The following is a 23,442-nucleotide window of genomic DNA, read 5'->3' on the forward strand; positions in this document are numbered from 1 at the left end:
TTTGCAGCCGAGTGTGAAGCGGCCGGGATGAGAGTCAGCACCTCCAAGTCCGAGGCCATGGTTCTCTGCCGGAAAACGGTGGATTGCTCCCTCCGGGTTGGTGAGGGTAGAAGGGAGCGTGAGATTTACTGGTCGATCTACGTCCCAACCCTCACCTATGGTCACAAGCTTTGGGTAGTGACCGAAAGAACAAGATCGCGTATACAAGCGGCCGAAATGAGCTTCCTCCGTAGGGTGGCCGGGCTCAGCCTTGGAGATAGGGTGAGGAGCTTGGACATCCGGAGGGAGCTCGGAGTAGAGCCGCTGCTCCTTCGCGTCGAAAGGAGCCAATTGAGGTGGTTCGGGCATCTAATCAGGATGCCTCCCGGGCGCCTCCCTTTGGAGGTTTTCCGGGCTCGTCCAACTGGGCGGAGACCCCGAGGGAGACCCAGAGCCCGCTGGAGAGATTATATATCTCTCCTGGCCAGGGAACGCCTCAGGATCCCCCAGGAGGAGCTAGAATGCGTTGCTGGGGAGAGGGACGCCTGGAATACCCGGCTTTGCCTACTGCCACCGCACCCCGACTCCGGATAAGCGGGTGATGATGGATGGATGGATGGATATACCTGTCTGGACAATGACTCATAAAATATTTTAAAGGGATTCATAATAAATTGGATTGCAGTGGCTATTTCAGATCAAGATCTGTCAGCAGGCCAAGAGCTACCACTGGTGAAGAAGAGAAGAGGGCGCGGGAATGTGTCCTCAATGGGCTAACAGACTGTTCTCATCTTCAATTCTCCTTCTTACCATTTGTATTTATCCTGTTTCACAGGTGCATGTCAGCCTGAGAGAGTCGGCACAGTTCACAAGCCAGCCGTGCGATGGCTGCCAGTATAAGCGATGTCTCTGTGGTGAGGAGAGTGAGACCTTCACCTGGATCGTCACCGCCACCACTTTGGGTGAGTCACAGTGCCCCCTCAGGTTGGCTTATTGTGGGTTCTACACGTGGCTTAACCTTTAGTTAGGAAGATAACACAAGAATCAATTGTCGGTTAGAAATGTATATCCATGAAGCCAGTTAATTAACCCCCCTTTCACAAGACTGCTCCCCTTTCCATTTGTGGCTTTACATGAGGCTCTATCATACCCTCTCTAAGGTCGGGTGAACATTACAGTAAGTGCAGAGGCCCTGAACACTGAGGAGCTATGTGGCAATCAGGTGGTCACCGTGCCAGAGAGCGGACAAATCGACACTGTTGTCCGTACACTGCTTGTGGAGGTGAGACACCACACAGCCATCTATGATCTATCTATAATTGAGTCTTTTTAAGTCGTTTTAAAATTGCATTTATTTGAATTAATGAGCAACCAAATTGAGCAAATCATAAAATAACAATGAACAATCCCAGCTGTAGCTCAAGAACCCAATGTCTGATCCTCACCAAACACACAGATGTAGTCCATACTTATGTGGACACCTGTCGATTTTGGCAGGCAATACTCTAGGTGACACTAGAAGAAGCAAATAAGTTTAAATTCCTGTTACTCTTAGGGGGCGCTATAGCAGCTATATCATAAATGCAGGATTTCAAAGAGTGTTGCTCTTTCGCTGTGGTTAATGGAGAATCCTAAATCCTAAAGTAGATCCTACTCCTTCAGATGAACGACTTTTCTTTAAGAAAGAATGTTGGCAACTATTTCGATTTTTTTTTTTCTACAAAATTGATCCTGTTGACAAAGAGGTTGAGGTTTTAGACATGGTGTGTTTGTGATGTGCACTGATTCTGTGAATATGCCCTGATTTGTGTCTCTTTTTCAGCCTGAGGGCACTGAACAGACCATCAGTCACAATGCACTGCTGTGTCCTCAAGGTCTCACCTTTTCCCTCTCTCCTACAACTGCAAAAATATCCATGCAAAGCTGGAACAAATCAAGAACAAATTTAGATTGTTATTGTAGCATGAAGATGCTCTTTCAAAAAACAGGAAGTTTAAAAATGATCCTTGAATCCTTTTTTCAAATATATTTTTTCCATTTATAAAATGGAATCATTCCCTTAAAGACGTCAATTACATGACTGTGGAATTATTTCTCAGCAAACTGCTTTAGAGTGCAGTGATTTCTGTAAAGCTGGGTGGAGCTCTTGATTCTGTCTACCTGTATGTTGCCTCTCACTCCACCAGAGGGAGCTGTGGAGAAGGATGTTTCTCTGGAGCTGCCAGAAGTTTTTGTGGAGGGTTCTGCCAAAGCCTTTCTTTCCATCCTGGGTGAGCAAACTCTCCCTTCCTTCTCAGCATTTTATACTTGAAATAAAGTTCTACTTCAGGATGGGCACCTGTCTGACCAGCAAACAAAAGAAATGCAGGTGGTGGTACTACTTGAACCCTTAACATTGAATTCCAGATACCTCCCATTTATGACCTTCCAACTAGGAAACATACATTGGAATGGTCCGTTGACTCGAAATTACGAGTCGGAAAGTCTGGCTCAGTGTCTGGCTCAGAATTACGAGTTGTCAAGTAGGAGGAAACTGACATTATTCAAACAGAAGTGCAATTACCTAAACTTCAATTATACCCCAAGTATGATAAAGTATAAAATAATACTCCAGAGAATTATTTTTTTTATATGGGATTAGTAATCCATTGATGCTCTGGCCTTAAAACTTCCTTTAAAAACTAGGTTTTTGATAGGGGACTGCTAGGTATCCCAAAAAAATCCCATTGTTCAATGACGTGCTTTCTATTTTGATGGCCGAAACACATAAAAATGTCATTGGAAAAAATTGTAATTATTAAGTATTTTGTTTTTAAAATATATGGAAAAACATATACTATCATATCCCTCATGAGATCAATTATATGAGAGACTATCAAACTAGAAAGTTAAGGAAAATTGAACAACAGAACGTAAGATTAATGACAAAAATCTTTGAAAAAATAAATTAAGATTTCCTTTCCCCAAACCCCCCAGACCCTCCAACATTAGTTTAGATGTAATATAGTTTGTTGCATTTATGGCAAGCAATTCTAATTATACCAGTGTGTTGGGTTGCATGGATATTGGTGTGAGCGAGTGTGTTGAGGTTGATACGGGATGACTTGTTGGGATTTTGGTATATGAATGTATGTATTGACCAGGTGTCTGCCTACTCTGACAGGCGATCTGATGGGCCGTGCCATGAAGAATCTGGACAGCCTGTTGGCTATGCCATATGGCTGTGGAGAGCAGAACATGCTGCGTTTTGCCCCCAACATCTATATCCTTAGGTACCTGGAAACCACAGGACAGCTGACATCGAAGATCAAGAACAAGGCCATTACCTTCCTGGAGAGTGGTGAGAGGGACATGGTTGGGCTCTAGAGCTCGTATCTCATTGGCTGGCTATTATATTGTGGGGGGATCACAAGGTTGCCTCACTTGGAAATGTGCTCAGATTGCTTTAACAGCATCTAAGCACATCCACACAGAGATTATATGTTTATCTTCTCTGTAGCAATATACAAATGGGGGGGGGGGTACCAGCTTCTCAGTAATCTTGGTTTTCTGCAGGATATCAGCGGGAGCTGAACTACAAGCATAATGATGGCTCCTACAGTGCCTTTGGAGAACGTGACTCTTCAGGGAACACCTGGTTAGTCTGAGTGTCCACCTCAGTCTCACACAGAGGAGGGAGTCCCATCACCGCTCTTCACCTGCGCACAGACACAGTGAACACCATTACAGTATGAGCAAGCGCAATGTGTGTCATTACTAGGGGTTGTCTCATGAATTTTGTTGCAATCCAATACTTTTGCTCACCTAATAATTGGGTGGTCTGATTCAAAAGGTGATATGTTTAACAAAACAAGATTCAAATACCGGGAATTAAAAGCTAAAATTTGGACCTGTCATCTCATGTCCATATTTTGACCTCAAATTCAATTGTCTTCAGTGTATAGTAAAAACAACGGAATTGACCTTGCTGTTCCAATACTTTTTGAGGGGACTGTAAGTCAATATTGCAATGCAGTTGCTTTCTCTAATTTTGCTGATACTCAATACATACCATAATAAGTCACTTTAAGAAGCTCTAACTGGCAAGACACCACACACAAAATTTGACATTTATCTCCCACCTGAGTACAGGGTTTCAAAGCTGACATTTGCAGTACCTGTATCTGTGTGTCCAGGCTCACTGCATTTGTGATGAAGTCTTTTGGAGGCGCAACGCGATACATCTTCATTGACCCAAAATACATTACCAGTGCCAAGGTATGGCTCAGCCAACAGCAACAAGAAGATGGCTGCATAAAGTCTGTGGGGAAGCTCTTTAGCAATGGAATGAAGGTGAGCTGAAAGAGAATACACGGAAATGTACACACACACAATCACATATAAGCAGCTGCACAGACAAAAAGACACACACACACAAATGAGAGGATGCTCTCTTCCATATTATACAGTAGCTCTCTCCCCCTGTGGATATGTTGATGCGATCTTCACGGATCTGCATATTTCATACATACAGTACCTTCGATGTCTGTGTCTCCAGAACTCCCCAGTCTTTGCAATGGTATGTTGTGTCCACTTACAGGGTGGAGTCAGTGATGAGGTGATGTTGACAGCCTATGTTACCGCAGCACTCCTTGAGCTGGGCACTAACAGCACTGTGAGTACACCATCAAACCTGGACGACATCTGTACTGTATCTGTAATCTAGTGTTCTATATCATGAACACTGATGTAGTTGAGGCTAGCGAGGCCTGCAGGTTCTTTTACAGGAGTGATTTGGGTGTTTGATAAGACTTTTAATTAAAGAAATGAAATGGTAATTTTTGAAATGTGTTCCGTTTTTATTCAGGTTCCCTTTTTCTAATATTACATTCTGTCTAATGACACAATGAAACCATTCTGTGTGAAAAATACTAAATAATACAGGAAATCTGGAAAGGGGCAAATACCATTTCACGGCAGTGTACATATTCTTCTCATACTGCCCCATTTGTATCACCGATTCTGACCGATAGAAAAGACAAAACCATTACGTCATTAGGTGGCTTTATTGGTTATTAGAATTTCTTTACAATTTAAAATCTTTTTTCTTTTTTAAAACACACTCAATAACACAAAATAATGATTTTCACAAAAACAGGCACTCATTTCAAAACTAGACAACAAATCTCATTTAAATGAAACCTAACTTTAGACAAAGGTGTGGAAACAAATGATGAAACAAATGAGAGAAAAAATCATGTCAAAACAAAAGGAAAACAAAAGGGTGAGTTTTAAGACAACCCAAAACGGGCAAGATTATAAAAAAAAGGGGGTCCATCTTGCTCGGGTTGAGCAGGTGTTGAGGACCTCTTGCCCCTCTTATGGGCGGGTGGACTATGTGACCAGTTCTTTCCAGTGGTCCACCCCCCATTTCTCTCTCGCCAGGGTCTTGTTAATGTGATTGTCCAACATCACGCTGTCTTGGAGGAGGTTTTGGAACCTCCTCCGGAGACTGATCAGGTCTACAGTTGTTTTTTGGTACACCTTGATGTTCCTCGTCTCCCACAGGACATGTTTTACGGTGTTAATTAACACCATGACGTCATTAACAATGAGAAACTTAGGATTCAAAATAATGGCGTTATATTAAAGCGTTATGGAACGAGAACCGTGGTATATCGTTGTTATTTCACAAATTTCACAAAAGAAAGACAAGATAAACTTTAAAGTAATGTATTTTTAATGGAACTTTGTTTTAAGGTAAATGTATTCTTCCGCTCAACAGCAGACGTTGGCTGCTACGCAACGGTATTGTAAACGTTAGCTATCAATAATGTATCCCCCACTCCACTATCAAAGTAGGAATAATGTATCACCACTGCACTAACCTTAGTTAAGCAACCCTTTTCCAATAATGTATAACCACTGCGTTAACGTTAGATAGCTTCCTAGTTTACGTTACACCAGAAGACACTGACACACACGTCATTTGTTTTTGTTGGAGACGTTTATCGGGACACTGCCAGATAACGTGCAGGGATTTAAACTCTATCGAGTCATCATTTACTTCGTCGGGGTTTGATGTGGTATTTCGATCCGAGGATGTTGCCTAAAAGTTGTATTTTGTTCGTTCCTGCTCCTTTCCAAATCAAAGGACACTTTAAACTCACTCATTTTATTTTACTTTACTTTGGTAGGCTATTAAAGGCGAGATGATGATTACGTAAAGTTACGTTCATCGCAAACTGACCACTAGAGACAATGGACCGGACCTATCCTACTTATAGTTGTGGTATTGCTATATACAGTAAATTGTTTATCCTGTTGGATACATCTGAAGAGAAATTCCATGTTTTGGTGTTCATACTTGTTGAGAATATGAATTTGTGGACAATCTGATATGTAATTTCATAGCGAAAGACTTTGCCAGCCGTTGTTTCATTTTTGGAGAATTTCCAAACTTCATGATTGTTGATTGGTTCAAATACAACCTTGCTCGTTCCAACGACCTGGCTACTAGAGGCTGCGTTGAAACAACAAATTGGGAAGGAATATGGAGCTACAGTTAGCTTCACTCGTTTCATTAAGTAATGAACAAAACAAAAGCAAAACAAAAGTAGAAAAACTACTTTATCCATGGCTGGGTGGGTGTTAATTTCAAGCTCAGAATTAAAATAAAAATAAAAATTGAATGAAATTCAGTTTAAATTGAATATGGGAATATACTCTCACTGAGCACTTTATTAGGACCACAATACTGATACTGGGTAGGGCCTCCCTTCGCTCTCAAAACAATCTCAATTCTTTGTGGCATGGATTGCACACAATGTTGAAAACATTGTTTGAAGATTCTGTTCCATGTTGATGTGATTGAATCCCACAATTTCTGCTGATTTGTCAGCTGCACATGCATGCTGCGAATATCCCATTCCACCACATCCCAAAGGATTCAGATCTGGTGACTGGGAAGGCCACTGAAGAACACTGAACTCATTGTAATGAGTTGAAACCAGTTTGAGATTACTTTTGCTGTGTGACATGGTGCATTGTCATGCTGGAAGTAGCCATTGGAAGATGGGTACATTGTGGCCATGAAGGGATACACACGGTCAGCAACAATACTTAAATAGGCTGTGGCATTCAAGCAATGATTTAATGGTATTAACGAGCCCAAAGTGTGCCAAGAGGACATTCCCCACACCATTACACCACTGCCACCAACCTGGACTGTTGACACAAGGCAGGTTTGGTCCATGGATTCATGCTGTTGGTGCCAAAATGACCCTACAGCACAAATCAAGATTCATCAGACCAGGCTACGTTTTTCTAGTCTTCAACTGTGCAGTTTTGGTGAGGCTGTGCCCATTGCAACCTCAGCTTTCTGTTCTTGGCTGACAGAAGGAGAACCTGACGTGGTCTTTGGCTGTTGTAGTCCATCTCTCTCAAGGTTCGACATCTTGTGCATTCTGAGATGCTGCTTTCTGTCAACTGGCCATTCTCTGTTGACCTCTCTCATCGACAAGGTGTTTTGATCCGCAAATCCGGAAGATCAGCAGTTACAGAAATACTGAGCCCATCTTGCACCAACAATCATACCACAGTCGAAATCACTGAGATGAAATTGTTTCCCAATTCTTATGGTTGATGTGAACATTAATTGAAGCTCCTGACCCGTATCTGCATTATTCTTTGCATTGCACTGATGCCACACAATTGGCTGATTAGATGATTGCATGAATGTGTAGGTTCCTAATAAAGTGCTCAGTAGGTGTATATGCTGCAAAATATAAGAGTTACAGTGTAGTCAAGCATGATGTTTTTCCATTGATTTATACAGAGAGTTCCTCTCTTTTGTGTGTCAGGATCCCATGGTGCACAGGAGCCTGTCATGTCTGAGACTGGCCTCAGATCAGATCAACAACATTTATGCCACTGCCCTGCTCTCCTACACCTTCACCCTGGCCGGGGACATTGTAATGAGGACTCGTCTCATTGGCCGTTTGGGCGAAGTGGCCATTATCACAGGCATCTGCCCCTCTCTCTCTCAGTCAACACTTTCTAGCACCACAGATTATAACACCACAGGTTGCAGCTCTTCACTGTTTCATTGTCAGAGACACGTGCACCTTAAAAACTGCAGCTTGTTTTCAGTGTTGTCAGTTCATATAAATGGGTTCAGGTAGGTGTACAGCAGTGGATTTGCACAAATATCTTTGAAAGTTTCTGTAGATAAAATCAAGGATAACTATACACAATTGCTCAAAAAAATATGACCAATCTAATGTGATCTAAAAGATCCATTTTAATTGAGTATCTCCCTGATTTTGTTTCTAATGCTATAATCTAGGCATGAATCTAGTAACTGTTTTAATATTGAACATGACTTTATATGAGGAGTATAACATGCCAGTGTGTTTCTGTGTCGTACCATTATGAATTTGTGGGGTGAAATGTGTGGGCTGATTTATTTATCTCAAAGAGACTTTACCTTGATGGGGTGTCTCGGTGGCGCAGCCTGTAGAGCACTGACCGCCTGCTCATTGTGAGCCGCGACCTCGGCGGTTCGAATCCGACCGTCCGACATTTGTTGCATGTCTTCCCCTCTCTCTCGCTCCTGTTCTTCCTGTCTCTCTATACTATATACTGTCCAATAAAGCTGAAAAATATCTTTAAAAAAAAAAAGGGGGGCTTTACCTTGTTAAATGAAGGTGAATAAAATAAATGATGAATAGACAGACGTGTTATGATCTGTGCCTCTTGTTTTAGACAAAGGCCGTCACTGGGAGCGTGCTGGGGCTTCTGGAAAAGGCTCTCTAGCAGTGGAGATGACCTCCTACGTGCTCCTAGCACTCCTCTCTGGACCTCCCCTTGCTGACTTTGACTTGAGCTACTCCAGCTCTGTTGTTCGCTGGCTGGCAGACCAGCAGAACCCCTACGGCGGGTTCTCCTCCACACAGGTCCTCCATCTTTTTTCTCTTACATGTATTTCTCTTCTATTAGTTTCTCATTTTAAATGTTTTGTTTTTTTCATTTTGTGAGCCTGCATATATCTTTCCATCCTTTCCCCTTTTCTTCTTACCACCCTCTTTTTATTCTCATCAGGATACAGTGGTGGCCCTGCAGGCTCTGACGCTGTATGCTGCTGCCACCTACAGTAAGGGAGGTGCCAGCACAGTGATGGTGACCTCTACAGGTGGATATAAAAGGCAGTTCCGTGTGGATGAGCACAATAGACTGCTCTACCAGCAGGAGCAGCTGCAGGAGGTGCCTGGAGTCTACAGTATTAAGGCCGAGGGCGAGGCTTGTGCATTTGCTCAGGTCAGCACTGGATTCTGTGGGAGCAGTTACTCTGCTGCTATCACTGCTGGGCACATTGCCACCTCTGGTACTGGAGTGTAGATTAGTGCTACTATAGATCATACTTGTGATTGAAACAGTGAGGAAACAGCAGTGATGTGTCATCTTGTGACACAAAGGGTGTTCTAATCTTTTCTGTCTTCCTGAAATGTTTTTCTCTCTTTCAGATCTCACTGCAGTACAATATCCCCCCTCCTCCAGACTTCTCCTCCTTCACCATCAACGCCAGCGCATCAGGGGTCTGCAACAGTACAAAGAAAACATCTCTCAAAGTTGATATACTTGTCAGGTGGGGTTTACTTCTGTTCTTGCAGTACGTAAAGACTGAATTTAGACCATACTGTAAGACCTGCCAGTTCCTGGCTGAGGTGTGCATCTGGTATGGACAAAATGCATGCAATCTCCTGTAGGAAAACAGCAAGGTGTATTACGAGTAGCATGCACTGTATATGCTATAGCTTGCTCTACAAGTTGAACATTTTTTATGTGCTTACACAGATCTCTTGTCCACAGAAAACTGTTATTTGATGAAGATTGAGCTAAATCTACTACAAATAAATGGTCAATAAAACTTTACACGTATGACAATAATAGGAATATAAATAGAAGGTATAATAACGAATCATAACAGGAACAAGAAGAATCATAAAAAGTATAATAATGCATTATTATAAACTGTATACATGTATACATTTTAGAGCTACTGGCTATTTGCAAAAGTCAGAGAGAAAAGAAACAGCTGAATTTGTTCAACAGGTACAATGGTGGGCGGGAGGAAACTAACATGGTGATCATCAGCATCCGTCTTCTGTCAGGATTCCTCCTGGATAAAAGCTCACTCACACAGGTGAGCAACTCTACAAAGCAGAATATCTCTTTACAAATGTTGGGAATATACACTCACCGAGCACTTTGTTCGGAACATTTTTACTTTATTACACCTACTTTTTAATGCGATTATCTAAATAGTCAATTGTGTGGCAGCAGTGCAATGCATACAATCATGTAGATACGGGTCAGGAGCTTCAGTTAATGTTTACATCAACCATCTGAATGGGGAAAGTAACTTTGACCGTGGAATGATTGTTGGTGGCAGGGTGGTTTGAGTATCTCAGAAGCTGCTGATCTCCTGGGATTTTCATGCACACTAGTCTCTAGAGTTTGCAAAGAATGGTGCAAAAAAACCAAAAAAAACCCAAAACGCTTGTTAATGAGAGACGTCAGAGGAGAATGGCCAGACTGGTCAAAGCTGACAGGACGGAGACAGTAACGCATATAACTACACATTACAACATTGCAGAAGAGCATCTCTGAACACACAACGCATCATAAGTCAGGACAGGCTACAGCAGTAGATGTCTAAAAAATAGGTCTAAAGTAAGAAAATACACCAAATAACAGCTTGTACAGTGACATTAGAGTAATAAATAAGTATCTGATTTTTAATCATTATGCTTTAATGCACATAATGTCTGCAGCTGAAAGCTAGTCCCACTGTGAAGCGTGTTGAAGAGGAAGAAGGTCATGTGATCATCTATCTGGATGAGGTAAGAGTGCAACCCAAGAGTTTGTGCAGAGCAGTGTGGTCTATTCTACTGAGACTGCAACAGTGTGGTCTATTCTACTGATACTGCAACAGTGTGGTCCATTCTACTGAGACTGCAACAGTGTGGTCTATTCTACTGAGACTGCAACAGTGTGGTCTATTCTACTGATACTGCAACAGTGTGGTCCATTCTACTGATACTGCAACAGTGTGGTCCATTCTACTGAGACTGCAACAGTGTGGTCTATTCTACTGATACTGCAACAGTGTGGTCTATTCTACTGATACTGCAACAGTGTGGTCTATTCTACTGATACTGCAACAGTGTACTCTATTCTACTGATACTGCAACAGTGTGGTCTATTCTACTGATACTGCAACAGTGTGGTCTATTCTACTGATACTGCAACAGTGTACTCTATTCTACTGATACTGCAACAGTGTGGTCTATTCTACTGATACTGCAACAGTGTGGTCTATTCTACTGATACTGCAACAGTGTGCTCTATTCTACTGATACTGCAATAGTGTGGTCTATTCTACTGATACTGCAACAGTGTGGTCTATTCTACTGAGACTGCGACAGTGTACTCTATTCTACTGAGACTGCAACAGTGTAGTCTATTCTACTGATACTGCAATAGTGTGGTCTATTCTACTGAGACAGCAACAGTGTGGTCTATTCTACTGAGACTGCGACAGTGTACTCTATTCTACTGAGACTACAGCAGTGTGGTCTATTCTACTGATACTGGCATTTGTGAAGGTTCAGTTAACACCCCTAGGTAAAGCTGCTGGTTGGCTCATCATTCCCTGTTTCACGGTGTAATTTTCACTATCGAAACAAGATATACCATTTGAAAGGGTTAAAAAAGGGTTAAAACCTTCTGTATAACCTATTCCAAGATGCCATTGTTTTAGTGGCAACAATTCTTTATTTTGTAATGTGTGTGGCAAAAGTGTGTGTTGCCTTCTCTGCATTTTGGAAATCCACATACTACAAGAAGGTATTGTCAGTGTGCTTTTCATGGCAAGACTCCAGCAAACAAAATCCATTATAGTTTCTAATTCTAAAAACGTGAACTCGGAGAAACATTGATAAAATGTCCAATGTTTACTGGAGGAATAATCATTTTGCTGTTGCTTGACATTTCACAACAAAACATGTATTTTGCGATGCCTTCCGTGCCGCCTTGCGAAGACTTCCGTTGAGGGATTTCCAAGGAATCTCTCGTCTGAGTAAATATTTCTGAGGAACACAGTGAAAACACCTCCGCAAAAGATCCCATTTTATATCAGTGAGCATCAAAATACATTCTAAAAATATATTTTTTTTATTCTGTAGCGTATAAATAAAATGCGAGATTGCTGAAAATAAATATACAATATTTTGTGCAGCCCTAATACAAGCAGGAGGTCTCAACTTAAATAGTCCCTTATGTCAGTGATTCTAATAAAGCCTGTCATATCCCAGTAATAAATTCAACAGAATTGGGGATATTGGAATGAATACATCCCCCAACAGCAACTGCTGAGTGCAGTAGTACTTACATTCTATGTTTTTGCCGTCCTAACAGCTGAAGAGGATGGCACCCATGATATACTCACTGACCATAAACGATGATGTACCAGTGAGGAACCTGAAGCCTGCAGTGGTGAAGGTTTATGACTACTATGATAAAAGTAAGATACCAGTACCTGCTCTCTCCAATTTACTCTCACATTTCTCCATTCAGGATTAAGGGACCATTCAACTCAAAATTCAGTAGTGCCCCCGCTATGATGCACTGGTATAGATCAGAGAGTTCACCATATACTGCAAAACTGAACCCTATTAAAGGTGTGCATGCACTCAAATTAAATTTACTCAAATGTTTTTTTTCATAAAATGTCCGGCAAATTTGAGTCTTGCCAGATATTTCAAACAGATTTGTGTTTTTAGCTACATATTTCTATGTACTCAAATGCCTTTTTATTGATCATGTTTTAAGCAGCTTTTACATTACATTTCAGTTCTTTAGCACAAGGTTGTTATATGTCTCTCTATGGGACCATATCCACACCAACATGAAAAGGAAAATGCAAATCAGCAATCACATTCCATTTTCATTCCATGAAAATGACAAAAAGCAAATGATAATTCAATTGGCCCATTATTATTTAATGTTTTGGTGGCACAAGCGTGACATGAATGAAATGAAATTGCATTGTTGTTGTTTTTTTGCATTATCATTTTCACAAGGTCATGCCAATATTGAAAATGAAAATCCAAAGGGAAACAATGCAATATCATTTGATTTATGTCACTCATGTGCCATGAAAACATGAACATTAAATCATAAAGGTCCAATTGTCCTAAAATATTAAATTGTTCCAAGGTATCTAAAAACTGGTTATCCCATCAACAGGTTCCCTAGTTCTACTGCAGATGCGGTGCAGTTTGTGAAAACCATCTCTTTTGTTTTACCCGCATTCATTTATCACGCACATCACTGATACCTGTTCTGGAGGGCAGTGATGTAATTCAAATATTGTTTCTATATGGGAATCCTGTTGAACAAGAAGACAATGTAGAGCCATATCATCTTTATTTTTAAGCAAATAAAACACTAAAATGATTTGTATTTCTAGAAAACAGCACAGGAGATAAAACACCTTGAGGTGCACCATTATTTACAACTGACTGATTTGACAATTCTGTTTGAAACCCTTTGAGGATGCTTTCAGAGGATATTTTTAACAAAAAGAATAAGGCCACCATTCACCTTAAAAATCAAGCAGGCGCACAGGTGTGAGAAAATGTGTCTTCATAATATGTTGTGATATGTGCATGTGATGGATTTATTATGAAAACATGTAGTGATGTGTATGTGATTGGTCAGTATGAGAACATTTGGTTGAGGCTGACCAAAGCTTGGCTGCATTAAGAGTTTCCTGACCGAATTTGCTCTATTTCATGCACGTCCCGCATTTAGGCATTCTTTCACTTCATTTGACCCCCATGGTTTATCATTTGGAAAAACTATTGGTTTCACAAAATACACCGTTTTTTCCCTTGTTGTACTTGTGCTCTGTACTTGGGTAAATGATGGATGACATCTGTGAGGTAGAAAAGACCCTTTACTAATGCAACATATTCCTTGGTTGTCAGGTGATGAAGCTGTGAGTGAGTACAGCTCCCCCTGTGCACAGGGTAAGTTCAGTACTATCAGCGGCCAACTTTCCACCAACAATTTGCTGCTTGTGTTGAAAAACCTGCAACTTCATATGCAGCTACTTTTAGTCCCAAAATGTACTAGACCTGCTATATAATGTGCATATATTTATACCACGGCATTCATTAATACCTTATTCTGACTGGCAAATAGACATGCATGTTACATCATATATACGGGATAGGAAAAACTCACTTTAAGGTGCCTTTTAATACACATACTAGCTGTTTTAACAAGGATCAATATTACATCTCCAGAAGTACTGATTTATTGAAGAATGATTCCATATTACATTTTACTCCAAGACAACTGATTCAAAGCCATGCGTGCTAGCTTGGTTGGTCAGGATATTCATACTAGCTTGCTAATGTTACCGTTACATTTTTACCTTTCTGATTTTTCTGGTCCTATTTCTTCATTTCTTATATTTAAGTCTGATTTAAAGTTTACATGCAGAATATCTTTTCTGTCTTATTTTCATTGTTTGAACAACCCTGGTGTTGCTGCAACAAAAATTGTAACACTATGCTATCTTAACAATGTAGGAATTATATTTGTTGGCAGATGCTCAATTGCCATGTATTTGATAATTTTATTTTGTAATATTTAAAATTTATATGTAATTTAATATTTAATATTTAATACTGAATTTAATAATATTACATCTACAATTTATAAAAACATATAATGTGTAAAGGTAAGTGTGATTGTCAAGTCCTACTCCAAGCCATGCGATTGTCATGATCATATATATGCACATTGTTGTGTTTATATTGCAGGTGATGACTTAAACCAACTGTGAACGGGGGACCAGCCACATCTTTTTTGTCAGTACACTGGACAATCTTCAGATACATTCTGTATTTAATACTCATTGTTTTAATTAGGTGATATGTAGTATTGAATTTTGAATTAAAGTTTGAGGAATGATGTATTGTCTCCATTTGCTTGGCTTCCTCACATTTATTATTTTGCACTCCTAGAATCAATGTGCAGCTGGATAAGGGTCTGACTCCTGTCAGTAAACCGGTTCATTTCAGCACACACACGTCAAGGAGCCCTTTCTATATGTATTCATCACTGTTCTGTATGCATTTCTCTCATTCCAAGCTGACTGCATCAGCTTTGAAACAGGACGAGGTTTAATGAACAGGACCAGATAAACTGAACCTGAGGGATCATTTAAATACTTGTAATGGCTCCTTACATTCTCAAAAGGTTAGTTGCAGCCAAACAGTGTGAAAGACGTGCTAAACCAAGGAGGAAAACAGACACTAAAACCTTGTTGTCTCAACAATCCTGTATTTGTCAATCCTTAGATTCTCAGAACACTTTTATGAACTGTAGACATGCACATATGCTGACCACCAAAGCTAGATTTATTGTGTCATAATTTAAAGATGAAAAGTAATACCAACCAGACAGCAGTAACCGTTGAAAACACTTTTCATAAAAGACTATGCAAATTCATGAAATTGTGAATTCACAAAAGGCAGCTATTGTATTATATTAATGACTAATATATTTGTCGCTTATTTAGATCCTTCTACAGTTTTTGAATTGTGTTGAAAAACTGTCCTTATCTGGGTGCCGACTATATAAACAAAATTTTTGCCCTGTTCCTGACATTACTGCTGATTGGCTGTCTTATCAACACCAAATAGATGTCAGTGAGGTTTTTCATCCTGGCCTCTGACCTTTGGTTGTTTAGTACAGTGCATCAGGTATGGTTAAAGAAAAAAGATGAAATATAGCTAGGTCTGCAACGATTAGTGATGACCATGTCATTTCGCCGATTTGCATTTTCGTGACCGACTCGTCGTATTGTTTTGAACTAGCTTGCAATTGTTAAATATATTTGGCTCTGAAATGTTGTCAACATTGCTATTCGCAGTCATCATTGAATGAGCTTCATTATTGTTATGTTCCTGTGTTCTGTGTGTTAGTTTATCATTGTTTATTATCTTTAGTCTTGTAATTTATTATTTTTCATATTCATGTCTGGTGTTCTGTTTACATTAATTAGTCTTTGCACTCGTCTTCCCCTGTGATGTCTGAGTCTGAATGTTTACTAGTCCAGTCACTCCCTTGTCTGCGTGCCCCACTATTTGGGTGTTTACGGTAGTTCCGGGGTTCAATCTTCCTTCCAATCTTGCATTCCTTACTTCCTACTTTCTCTCCATTTCATGTTTGTACATAGCACTTATATTCTAATCCCAACTAACATAGAATTTGTACAGTACTAATTATACTAACAGACTAATATGTTTGTCAAACTAACAAACTAACATTCACTAGTTTTTGGGTATTTGTAATTTAAATCACTTAACTAACTTACTAACGCATCTCCAGTTTCAATTCTGTTCTGTAACTCCGCCTCCCTATTCTATCACTGATTACTTGCTTAGTTTCAGCGAAGTATTCGCACCTGCCTGTCTCAATCTCTTCATCTCCTGATTCTCTGCAATTGTCTACTCTCTAGTCCGGAGCCGTTTGTATTACATGTGTGTCATTGTGAATCCAGTCCATGTTTTTGGTTCCCCTTCGTTATTGTCCTATTACCCTTTCATGTCTCTCACCTGATGTTTATTTGTTAGACAGCCCTCACTCCCATGCCCCGCCTAGATTGTCTCATTCCCTGACATCTGTTCATGTGGGTGGTGGTCCTAAACCTTCACATATACCTTTGTAGGGGTCCTCGCACAGGCTCCAAAATATGTAGAGGTCCTCGCACGGGGCGCCAAAATACTGTAAGGTTCTGGCACAGGGCACCAAAATAACGTAGGGATTTTACTCTCTACGAAACCGGGGCGCCAGTTAATGTTATGTAGCAGTATAACTGCAAAAAGTAATCAGTCTCATAAAATTACTGTTATCAGAAATATCCAACCACAAATTTAGTATTTTAATTAATAATTAAAATAACCAATATTAATGATTGAACATACCGATAACCTGAAGGTTGGAAGTTCTTCGAAAGACTGCTTTAACTCGGCTCTCATGTCTATGTGATTCCAAAACGGACACCGGGGTTTAATAAAATATATTTATTAAACAAACGTAATGTCACAGGTCTGTCTCACCATGTTTTATGTTGATTTATGTTTATTCGTGTTGTCTTAGTCACGTAGTGTCTTATCATGTATTATGTTAGTCTAGGTTCGTCATGTTGTTTAGTTTATTTCTTGTTACGATTTGTTTTCTCGTCATGTCTAGTTATGTTTCGTTACGATTATATTACCTGGTTATGTTGAGTGATTATCGTCTTAGTTTCGCTTTGTGTTATGTTTCGATGCATGTTTATTGTTACGTTTACTGGTCGTTGTTATGCATACACTTTTACATGTTTTTCCGCAAACCTTGCGTTCCGCCTTTTCTCTCTCTCTCTCTCTCTCTCTCGTTCTGTCCTTCACTCCCCTAATGTTTCTATTTGTCTATTTACTAAAACTACTAACGCTAGATCAGGATTGGGTAGAAACTAACAAGACTAATCATGTGTTCATGTTACCTTACGTTTCTCGTGCATGTCATTTACTAATTTACTAATGCTAGGGCAGGATAGGTTTATTACTAACGATTACTAATCTCCTTGTTTAACTTGTCATCCATCGCACCTGTTTTCCATTTCCTTGCTACGCTCTAACTAATTGTCTACACCTGTCTACACCTGCATTTATAGCCCAGTCGCGCAACTGTTCACTGCGAAATTGTCTGCCTCTGTTTACCACGCAACTCTTGAGCATTATTTACTGTTTGATTACACGTTACGATCCACGCCTGTTTACTGACCATTGACTATTGATTTCTGTTTTGTGACCTTCGTTTTGTTTCTTGACTACGTCCCCGCCTACCGTTTTTTTTGTACTTTTGCCCCGCTGATTGTTTCATGGTTTCGACTCCCGCTTCGTCCACGACTACGCCTCTGCCTGCCGTCCGTCTGTTCATCTGCCCCGCTGACAGCTCTCCTGCTACCGGACCTCCCTGCACGCCTACCGACTACGAGATTGCCTCTTCCCTCGGCACCGTGCTTTTTGTTTGTTTTGTATTTGTTTGGCTGGATCTACGTGTATGGACTTTGCTTGTGTTGACTACTCTCCTGGGATTCGTCCCGAATAAAGCCCTGAGGGGTCTTTATATTACTATTGTTTCTGAGTCGTGCATTTTGGGTCCAACCCCCACGCACCCGTCTCAGAACAATTTCGCCAAAATGGACCCTGCTGACTCTACTGCCATGTTCCACGCCCTCCAGGAACAAGGAGCCATCGTCCGGCAGCATTCACAAGGAATCTCCGAACTTCACCTGGAGATTCGTGAACTGTGTGCGGAGATGAGGAGGCTTGCCGTCGCAGTCCTACCACAACCACGGGAGGAGCCTTCCCACCCACCCACATCCCCAGCGCTCAACCCCACGGGAACCTGCCAATTCCGAGAGCCCCAACAACCCCCTCCGGAGAGGTTTGGTGGAGAACCTGAGAGGTGCAAGGCTTTCCTTCTACAATGCGACTTCGTGTTCAGGCAACAGCCCCAGACCTACAACAGCGACGACCGTCGGATTGGCTACGTGATGGGGCTACTCAAGGGGAGGGCGTTGGACTGGGCTACGGCGGTGTGGTCCGGGGATTCATTCCCTCCTCTTTACCCAGTCTTCGCCGATGAGATTCGGAAGGTCTTCCAACACGCATCCAGCGACCAGGAGCCATCCCAGAGACTGATTGCTCTGCGCCAAGGACGGAAGACCGCGGCAGACCACTCCATCGACTTCCGCACCCTCGCGGCGGCTACTAGCTGGAACGATGCGGCGTTGGCAAATCTCTTCCTGGCCAGCCTGAGTGAGACGCTCCAGGACGAGTTGGCGCGACTGGACCCCATCACCCAGTTCGACCAGCTCGTGCGCACCACGATCCGCCTGGACAACCGTGCCAGACAACGTCGGTCGGAGAGACCGATCCTTCCTGGCAACCATTACCCCAGGCAGGGGCCAAGTCCTCGACTGGAGGAGCAGCAGTCTGAGGGATCCGAACCCATGGACCTGTCCCGGGCCGGTACAAGGATCTCTACTGAGGAACGAGCACGCCGCAGAACCACTGGTTCGTGCTTCTACTGTGGGAGGCCGGGTCACACCCAGGCTCGGTGCTCCTTCAAGACCAGGAGACCAGTGGAGGTGAGAGCTGTCGACAGACATGAGGGGTCTGACAGAGACAACCATCGTCCCACGCTCACGACTCTCTTAATTCTGACCGACAGAACGACCCGGATTAATGCGTTGGTGGATTCTGGAGCGGACGCCAATCTCATTGACGAAGTTTTGGTGTCTGAACTGAACATCCCCACCCTCCCTCTACCCCACCCTGAGAACGCGCGGTCGCTGGATGGAAGGACCTTCTGCCGCATGACACAAATCACCATTCCCTTACAACTGATCATTTCTGGGAACCATCGGGAGATGATCCAGTTCCGCGTCATCCAGTCCCCTAATGACCAACTCATCTTGGGATTACCCTGGCTCCAGAAACACAACCCCACGATCAACTGGAGTTCTAACCAAGTGCAAGCATGGGATCCGAAGTGCCATCTGTCCTGCTTGCGTTCCGCCCCACCACCAGCAGAGGGAGTGCCAGCTCTACCACAGACTCCCAAACCCTCCCTGGAGAGGGTCCCCTCTCCTTACCATGACCTGGGAACAGTGTTTTCCAAGACACAAGCTCAGTCTTTGCCGCCTCATCGACCCTACGACTGCGCCATCAAGCTCCTCCCTGGTTCGTCACTTCCCTCAAGTCGCCTATACAACGTCTCCAGACCAGAGAGGGAGGCGATGGAGAAATACATCCGTGACTGCCTGGCTAACGGACTAATTCGCCCTTCTTCCTCTCCCGTCGGTGCGGGATTCTTCTTTGTTCAGAAGAAGGATGGCTCCCTACGCCCGTGCATCGACTACAGGGAGCTGAACAACATCACGGTGAGGAACAAGTATCCTCTGCCCCTGATGGACTCCGCGTTCCACCCACTTCACGAGGCCACCATCTTCACCAAGTTGGATCTCCGCAACGCTTACCACCTGGTCCGTATCCGCGAGGGCGATGAATGGAAGACCGCCTTCAACACCTCTCTCGGACACTTCGAATACCTGGTCATGCCATTCGGCCTCACCAATGCTCCTGCTGTGTTCCAGGCCCTGGTGAATGATGTTCTTCGGGACTTGTTGGGTCGCCATGTGTTCGTCTACCTGGATGACATCTTAATCTACTCCACCAATGCCAAGGATCATGAATACCACGTCAGGCAAGTCCTACAGAGACTCCTGGAGAACAGACTATTCGTCAAGGCGGAGAAGTGCGTCTTCCACTCCGACACAGTTGAGTTCCTGGGGTTTATCCTTGAGAGGGGACGGATCAGGGCGGATCCCAAGAAGATTCTGGCAGTTACCAACTGGCCCACACCCACCTCACGTAAGCAGCTCCAACGCTTCTTGGGATTCGCCAACTTCTACCGAAGGTTCATTAGATCCTATAGTCAAGTGGTCTCTTCTCTAACCAAACTCACGTCCCCTGTGGTGCCATTCCGGTGGAGCTCCGAAGCTGAGACGGCCTTCACCAAGGTCAAGAGACTGTTCTCTTCCGCTCCCATCCTGGTACACCCCGACCCCACCCGCCAGTTTGTGGTCCAGACGGATGCTTCCGACACAGGGGTGGGAGCAGTGCTCTCTCAGGTGGCGGCCGCTGACAACCGACTACACCCCTGCGCCTTCTTCTCCAAGAAGCTGTCCCCGGCGGAGAGGAACTATGACGTTGCTAGCAGTCAAACTGGCGTTGGAGGAGTGGAGACATTGGCTGGAGGGGTCCGAGAAGCCGTTCATCGTTTGGACCGACCACAAGAACCTGGCATACCTCCAGACAGCCAAGAGGCTGAACTCCCGACAGGCCAGATGGGCACTGTTCTTCGGGAGGTTCAACTTCTCACTCACCTACCGCCCGGGTTCTAAGAACGTTAAGCCTGACGCCCTTTCTCGCCAGTTTAACACCTGTCCTGAGCGTGAGGTTCCAGAGAACATCCTTCCGGCCTCCTGCACCGTTGGGTCCGTCACCTGGAAGATCGAGTCGGTGATCCAGAGGGCTCTACGGGATGAACCCGATCCTAGGCCCAACCCCGGATTACGCCTATACGTTCCCGCAGCCGCTTGGACACAGGTGCTGCAATGGGCCCATTCATCCCTCCTTTCCTGCCACCCCGGCTTTACCCGCACCTTGGCGGTGCTGAAGAGGAGATTCTGGTGGAGCTCCATGATCCCTGACACCAGGCGCTTCATCAAGGCATGTACCACCTGTGCCAGAAGCAAGGCCTCCCACCAAGCCCCTGCTGGTTTACTCCAACCTCTGCCTGTGCCCAGCCGACCCTGGAGCCACATCGGCGTGGACTTTGTTACCGGACTTCCCCCTTCCGAAGGTAACACCACCATCCTCACTGTGGTGGACCGATTCAGCAAAGCGGCACACTTCATCCCCCTGGCTGGATTGCCCACCGCCCAAGAGACCGCAGAGGTTCTGGTGAGAGAAGTATTCCGCATTCACGGACTTCCCTCGGACATCGTTTCTGACCGCGGCCCCCAATTCATCTCCCAAGTTTGGAAGGCATTCTGCGTGGCCCTCGGGGCCACAGCTAGCCTCTCTTCGGGCTACCACCCTCAGTCCAATGGCCAAACGGAGAGGGCCAATCAGGACCTGGGGGCCGCTCTACGCTGCGTATCGGCAAAGAATCCAGCCGGCTGGAGCAAGATGCTAACCTGGGTGGAATACGCACACAACACCTTACCCTGCGCCGCCACCGGGAAATCTCCGTTTGAGGTCTCCTTGGGCTACCAACCTCCACTGTTTCCTGACCAGGAAGCCGAGATCGCTGTTCCCTCCCTCGCCATCCACATGAAACGGTGCTCCAAGGTTTGGAGGGATGCCAAGGCCGTGCTGCTAAGCACGGCAGATCGTAATCGGCGTTTTGCTGATCGCCACCGCACTCCAGCTCCGGCCTACAAACCCGGTGACTCCGTCTGGCTGTCCACTATTGGTCCCTTTAAAATCCATAGAATCATCAACCCTTCCTCTGTTAAACTGTCACTCCCTGCTTCCCTTAAGATTCTCATGTATTAAGCCTGTATCCTCTCACCCCATATGTCCCCCGGATCCCCCACCACCTCCCCCCCGCATTATTGACAACCACCCTGCATTCACTGTTAAGAAACTCTTGAACATTCGTAAGAGAGGCCGTGGGGTGCAATACTTGGTTGACTGGGAGGGCTATGGCCCTGAGGAGCATTCCTGGGTCGCTCCCAGTCTCATTCTGGACAAATCGCTCATCAGAGACTTCCATCGTGACCACCCTGATAAATTCCAAGGACCGCCAGGAGTCGGTCGTTAAGGGGGGGGTCCTGTCACGTTTCAGGTCTGTCTCACCATGTTTTATGTTGATTTATGTTTATTCGTGTTGTCTTAGTCACGTAGTGTCTTATCATGTATTATGTTAGTCTAGGTTCGTCATGTTGTTTCGTTTATTTCTTGTTACGATTTGTTTTCTCGTCATGTCTAGTTATGTTTCGTTACGATTATATTACCTGGTTATGTTGAGTGATTATCGTCTTAGTTTCGCTTTGTGTTATGTTTCGATGCATGTTTATTGTTACGTTTACTGGTCGTTGTTATGCATACACTTTTACATGTTTTTCCGCAAACCTTGCGTTCCGCCTTTTCTCTCTCTCTCTCTCTCTCGTTCTGTCCTTCACTCCCCTAATGTTTCTATTTGTCTATTTACTAAAACTACTAACGCTAGATCAGGATTGGGTAGAAACTAACAAGACTAATCATGTGTTCATGTTACCTTACGTTTCTCGTGCATGTCATTTACTAATTTACTAATGCTAGGGCAGGATAGGTTTATTACTAACGATTACTAATCTCCTTGTTTAACTTGTCATCCATCGCACCTGTTTTCCATTTCCTTGCTACGCTCTAACTAATTGTCTACACCTGTCTACACCTGCATTTATAGCCCAGTCGCGCAACTGTTCACTGCGAAATTGTCTGCCTCTGTTTACCACGCAACTCTTGAGCATTATTTACTGTTTGATTACACGTTACGATCCACGCCTGTTTACTGACCATCGACTATTGATTTCTGTTTTGTGACCTTCGTTTTGTTTCTTGACTACGTCCCCGCCTACCGTTTTTTTTGTACTTTTGCCCCGCTGATTGTTTCATGGTTTCGACTCCCGCTTCGTCCACGACTACGCCTCTGCCTGCCGTCCGTCTGTTCATCTGCCCCGCTGACAGCTCTCCTGCTACCGGACCTCCCTGCACGCCTACCGACTACGAGATTGCCTCT

At 43.5% G+C, this 23,442-nt stretch overlaps 1 protein-coding gene across 3 annotated transcripts in view; it reads left to right on the forward strand.

Annotated features, from left to right (window-relative positions):
- The window catches only part of LOC133132463 (alpha-2-macroglobulin-like), a 39,614-nt gene extending 24,606 nt beyond the window's left edge, over positions 1–15,008 (forward strand). For all 3 annotated transcript variants that reach the window (XM_061247918.1, XM_061247919.1, XM_061247920.1), the window contains 17 exons: positions 815–941; positions 1,140–1,261; positions 1,802–1,853; positions 2,166–2,249; positions 3,143–3,319; positions 3,535–3,616; positions 4,155–4,311; positions 4,559–4,633; positions 7,821–7,983; positions 8,725–8,915; positions 9,061–9,276; positions 9,483–9,604; positions 10,072–10,162; positions 10,794–10,862; positions 12,439–12,544; positions 14,013–14,054; positions 14,856–15,008. In XM_061247918.1, coding sequence (XP_061103902.1) covers positions 815–941; positions 1,140–1,261; positions 1,802–1,853; positions 2,166–2,249; positions 3,143–3,319; positions 3,535–3,616; positions 4,155–4,311; positions 4,559–4,633; positions 7,821–7,983; positions 8,725–8,915; positions 9,061–9,276; positions 9,483–9,604; positions 10,072–10,162; positions 10,794–10,862; positions 12,439–12,544; positions 14,013–14,054; positions 14,856–14,878 — 1,899 coding nt within the window. In that variant the 3' untranslated portion in view covers positions 14,879–15,008. The remainder of the gene's footprint in view (positions 1–814; positions 942–1,139; positions 1,262–1,801; positions 1,854–2,165; positions 2,250–3,142; positions 3,320–3,534; positions 3,617–4,154; positions 4,312–4,558; positions 4,634–7,820; positions 7,984–8,724; positions 8,916–9,060; positions 9,277–9,482; positions 9,605–10,071; positions 10,163–10,793; positions 10,863–12,438; positions 12,545–14,012; positions 14,055–14,855) is intronic.
- Positions 15,009–23,442: the final 8,434 nt, after the last annotated feature.

This window comes from Conger conger, chromosome 7 (assembly GCF_963514075.1).
Source record: "Conger conger chromosome 7, fConCon1.1, whole genome shotgun sequence".
NCBI classification, from domain to species: Eukaryota; Metazoa; Chordata; class Actinopteri; order Anguilliformes; family Congridae; genus Conger; species Conger conger.